This window comes from Balaenoptera musculus, chromosome 3 (genome assembly GCF_009873245.2).
Source record: "Balaenoptera musculus isolate JJ_BM4_2016_0621 chromosome 3, mBalMus1.pri.v3, whole genome shotgun sequence".
NCBI classification, from domain to species: Eukaryota; Metazoa; Chordata; class Mammalia; order Artiodactyla; family Balaenopteridae; genus Balaenoptera; species Balaenoptera musculus.
Genome location: NC_045787.1, coordinates 160,253,437 through 160,258,855, shown reverse-complemented (window position 1 = coordinate 160,258,855; position 5,419 = coordinate 160,253,437). Strand labels below are relative to the sequence as shown.

Genomic DNA, 5,419 nt, shown 5'->3' with positions numbered 1-5,419 from the left:
GCAACCTAGAAGGATAGAAAGGAAGAGTCTTTGGGGACAGCCAGCCATGTGTTCAGGTGTTGGCTCTGCCATTTCAGCAGCTTTGCCATAAAACAAGTTGCTTAGACTCTGCACCCCAATATTCTCAATGAGTATTCTCAAGATACTCAAAACAGAGTGATAAAAGCAGCACCTCCCCCAAAACATTGATGAAAGGATTAAATCACAGAGTAGGAACTCAACCAAAGCCACCTGTCATTTATCAGGAGCAGCCCCTTGGGCAGGGCCAGGAATGGTGGAAGCTGATGACCTTCCTCCATCCAGTAGCTGACCTCTGCATGTCACACCTCACTGCAGGCACAGTCTCCATGCAGGGAGCCAACCTCTCAGCAGTGACTGAATTCATCCTCATCGGCTTCTCCATCTTCCCCCACCTTCAGCTGATGTTCTTCCTGCTCTTCCTGCTGATGTACCTGTTCACGCTGCTGGGGAACCTGCTCATCATGGTCACCATCTGGAGGGAGCCCAGCCTCCACATGCCCATGTACCTCTTCCTGTGCGCCCTCTCCATCTCCGAGGTCCTCTACACCTTTGCCATCATCCCGCGCATGCTGGCCGACCTGCTCTCCACCCACCACACCATCGCCCTCATGGCCTGTGCCAGCCAGATGTTCTTCTCCTTCACGTTCGGCTTCACCCACTCCTTCCTGCTCACCGTCATGGGCTACGACCGCTACGTGGCCATCTGCCACCCCCTGCGCTACAATGTGCTCATGAGTCCCCGTGGCTGTGCCTGCCTGGTGGCCTGGTCCTGGGCTGGAGGCTCCATCGTTGGGTTGGTGGTGACATCTGCCATTTTCCAACTCACTTTCTGTAGGTCTAATGAGATCTATCATTTTGTTTGCCATGTAAAGCCTCTTCTGAAGTTGGCCTGTGGAGAAAACGTCTTCACTCTGGCCATGGGTGTGGGCCTGGTGTGTATCACTGCCCTGCTGGGTTGCTGTCTCCTCATCCTCCTCTCTTATGCCTTCATCGTGGCCGCCATCTTGAGGATCCCCTCAGCCGTGGGCCGGCACAAGTCCTTCTCCACGTGTGTGTCCCACCTCACCATGGTGGTCGTGCATTATGGCTTTGCCTCTGTCATCTATCTCAAGCCCAAGGGTCCCCAGTCTCTGGAAGCAGACACTCTGATGGGCACCACCTACACAGTCCTCACTCCCTTCCTCAGCCCCATCATCTTCAGCCTCAGGAACAAGGAGCTGAAGAAAGCTATGAAGAAGACCATCCTCAATAAGCTCTAGCCAGAAAAAAATGTGATTATCTGGGAGGAATTCCTTGGAAATAGCTAAACTGGGTTACTAGATGCTACCATTAGATATGGCACCCTGTAAGCATGTAATAGCCTATATTTGTCTGATGCTTTATGGTTTACAAGGACCCTTGTAGGCAACATCCAAATGATTGCAAAATGGTTAAATAACATCATGCGTGTATCCAGGGTGGAAAGATGTATGAGACGATAACACACAGAAAGTCAGATTCTTTGATTCCTATATGCTGCAAGACCCTTTGTCAGGTATCATTAAACCTGGAATCTGTTCTTCTCCTGCCAGAAACCAGGGTGGTCTAATTACTCCCATCATCATAAACCCACACTACAAAGAGAAATGGAATAGGTCATGCCTCAGTCCTTCTTTAGGCAGCAACAGGTAGCTACAACACAAATTTTGTGAGGCTACAAAAGACTAAGCCAGATTACAGCAGAGGAGAGCAAGGCACCCTAAATTTCAGCATTGCACAGATCTGTGCAATAGCTGTTAGAGACAGTAGTAAGCAGACTCAGAAAAGGTCAGGGAAACCACCATGTTTCAAGTATGAATCTTGAGCAGCTGAAGAGAGACAGAGAAGTCTCTCCAGTTAGGTTAAGGATAAAAGTTCCACCATGAGAAATCACTTTCTCTGCTAGAGGTGATATTGCACATAGGCCAGTGGGGAACTGTTTGTTGAACCACAATGATGAGGGCAGAGCCCAGGATTAAGTTTATTCCTTATCATGATGTGTAATGATCTCCCATGGGCATGAGGGGAGGTTTTAAAGTTGATCACACATCACAGTACTTTGAATTTGTTGAAAGCATGTGTATTCAAGAGAATGATAAATACGGTACAATATCCCTTGTAAATGAATCTAAAAAAAGTAAACTCATAAAAACAGAGAGTAGAATGTTGATTACCAGGGGCTGAGGGGTGGGGGAATTGGGGAGATGTTGTTTAGGGCATAACTTTGCAACCAGCAGATCAACCAGAAGATAAGCAAGATCTGGGGGTCTAGTCTACAGCATAATGATTATAGACAATAATAATTTATTATAAACTTCAAAGTTGCTAACACACTAGATCTTAGTTGTTTCCACCACAAAAAAGATATGATAATTATGTGACATGATAGAAGTGCTAGCTAACACTGCAGTGGTAATCATATTACAATATATAAATGTATCAAATCAGCAGGGTGTATACCATAAACTTACACAATGTTATTTGTCAATCACATCTCAATGTTTAAGAAAGTTTCACTGACAAATTTAAATTGTTTTGGAATATGACTTTATGCACTTATTTTAAAATAGCAATTTATAACACCTAATGGACACTAGTTTATGGTGATGCTGGTGTATGGAAAAACAAAATATAATTGAAATGCACTAGCAGTAAATAAAATTAACCAACGTTTAGAGAAAGAAAATATGAGTATTCATATTTAAGTTGAAGAGTTAACTGTATGTCATCTGTCCTAAAGCTGAATTTAGTCTTTCTCTATAAGTTGAGCAGTAATAACCTTTATTTAACAATTACATGAAGCCATCTGTGTCTCAAATCCTATGCTAGTTTTGGGGGTACAGAGATGGGTCTGTTGCTAGTCCCTGTCTTTGAAGAGTTTCCATGGTACTTGGTGGACAGACACACATAGAAATGTCAGGGCTCTCACCAAGATATGGACCAGATGTTAAAGGCCACCAAAAGGGGTGTGACTCTGCAGCTTGGGATGCATCAGCTAGGTCTTCCCTCATTCCCGTACTCCAGTGGCTCTCACTGGTGTCTCCAGAAGACACTTGGAAGTTTCTGGAGACATTTTTGCTTGTTACAACTGACGGAGGGGGAGATGTGCTATAATATCTAGGGGATCAAGGTCAGGGATGCTCCTCAACATCCTACAATGCACAGAACAGACCCCACCACAAGGAATGTGCCAAACCCAAATGTCAACAGTGCCAAGGACGATAAACCCTGCTGTATTTATTAACAAACATTTATTGAGCATCTACTGTGTGCCAGGCACTTTTTTAGATGCTACAGGGGATCCAATGTTGAAGTATTTAGATATGACCCTGATCTCAGTGTTTGCAGTTGAGAAAGGAAGATGTGGCTATTAAAGAGATAATCACACTAATTAATATACATGATAAATTGTGACAAAAGCTATGAGGAAAAGAAAGACGTTACTATGAGGGCTTATAATAGGAGTGATGACTCAGTATGGGAAAATCAGGGAAAGGTTTCCTAAGGAGGTGACATTTAAGGTCAGACCTAAGATTGTGTAGGATATGCCAGGGGAAGGGTGTTCCAGGAAGCAGCAGCAACATGTGCAAAGCCCCTGAGGTCTGAATGTGCTTGGTTTATTGCAGGAACAGCCAGAAGTTAGAAAGACTGGAGAGCTGGGGAGGGCTGGGATGTAATGTTGAAGATGAAGCATGGATCTGACCACAGGAGAGTTTATACTGTGTCCTAAGTGTATAAGCAGATAGGTCATTTTTCAGGTTTTCCCCTTTGAAAGATCCCTCTGGCTCCGGAACAGAGACAGCTTAGGCGGGGTGGGGCGAGGTTAGACAGTGGAGGAGAAGAAAAACATCCTTGAGGAGGGGACTGGGCTTTCATCCACAAGCCAGGCTGTCAAGGTCAACATTGGGGAAGGGCAGAAGAAGAGAAGGCAGGAGGTTGCCTCACTCAGGCTGGACTTTGCCTTGAGCAATTAGCATGGAAGCCCACGGTGGCTCCATTAGCGCTGGAATGGGGTGGGGGGTCCCCTAAAGTCTGGAGATCTCTCCATCAGCAGTCTTTCTCTGTGCTCCAGGCCCTTTAGTCACCTCTCCGGGCTCTGACCCCACCTTGGGGATACCAAAGCATGTGGCACAGCGGGAACCATTAGAAAGGAATGGCAAACAGCTAGGAATGCAGGGGGTGGGGGAACATCAGAAAATGGAAGCTGAATAATGGAGGGGAGTGGAGGACAGGGCCCTGAGTGGGGGGTGTCCTGGCCAACACTAGTGGGTAGGGGGGTGGTGCTGTCTCTCTTCCTGTGATGTGGAGGGTCATCACCCCAAGAGTTGTGTTTACACTGAAGTTTTGGTGTTTATTCATATTTTCAATTGGTACATAAGTTAATGGTGGCTTCTATTTTTTAGACTTTTGTGGAGAAAATAAATGCAATGTTTGTGTGTGTGTGTGGCGGGGGGAAGGTAGGAATCTAACAATTCTACCTTCAGGACTAGGGTCAGGCAAGTGAGGCACTCACACTGACCACTAAATTTAAGGGGCCACCACAAAATTCAGTGGTCAAGATAAATCATATTTCATGCAATATATTTTTTAAATTTCCCCCTTTTATTTTCCCAGAAGAATTTAAATTAAAAAAAAAAGACTAAGGTATAATTAATTGAGGTATTCGTATTTAAACAATAATCTTGCTTCAAAATCTAATTCTTGTTTCAAACAACTTTATGTTCCAAAACTATTTCTTACATCCAAAATTATAAATGTCCATTTGTTACAAAAACTTTTATTTTGAGAGTTTTATTTTAATCTGTGCCTTGTGTTTCTTTAACTTTATTCCATTACTAGGTACTAGGGATTTCATTTTTTTTAAAAATTTTTATTGGAGTATAGTTGATTTACAATGTTGTATTATTTTCAGGGGTACAGCAAAGTCATGCAATATTTTAAAAAATCAAAATCAATGCTAAAATTCACGATGAAGAACATATCAGCATTTTAAATGACAGGATCCAGGGCTGCACTTTCAGGACCCTGCCTTACTCTTCTCACTCTGACCCAGACCTTGAGGTCTAGACTATGCATCTTAGAGAAAAAACTTACATTCCCTAAGTTCAACTTCGTTGATTGTTTTAAATTTACAGAACAACTAATGCTAAATAAAGTAAAGGAGTAAAAACACGGTTTATTTAAATTTCAGAATGCATTGACATTAATCGATCCAACTAGAATGAGTGGATTTTTTTCTCTGATGACCACAGGGAACCACACTGGCGCTTCTTGGCTATAATCCAGAAGTCACCTTTGCCGTCAGCTCTTTCAAATCAACAGTGTGATTTTTACCTGTTTCCCAGGACAACCAGTATATTCCACGATGTCTCCAGACAGG

General features: G+C 43.6%; 1 protein-coding gene across 1 annotated transcript; it reads left to right on the top strand.

The window, feature by feature from the left end:
* Positions 1–347: 347 nt before the first annotated feature.
* Positions 348–1,280, top strand: LOC118893151 (olfactory receptor 10H1-like). The gene has a single exon (XM_036848387.1). It carries the CDS (start codon positions 348–350, stop codon positions 1,278–1,280), a length of 933 nt encoding a protein of 310 aa, XP_036704282.1.
* Positions 1,281–5,419: the final 4,139 nt, after the last annotated feature.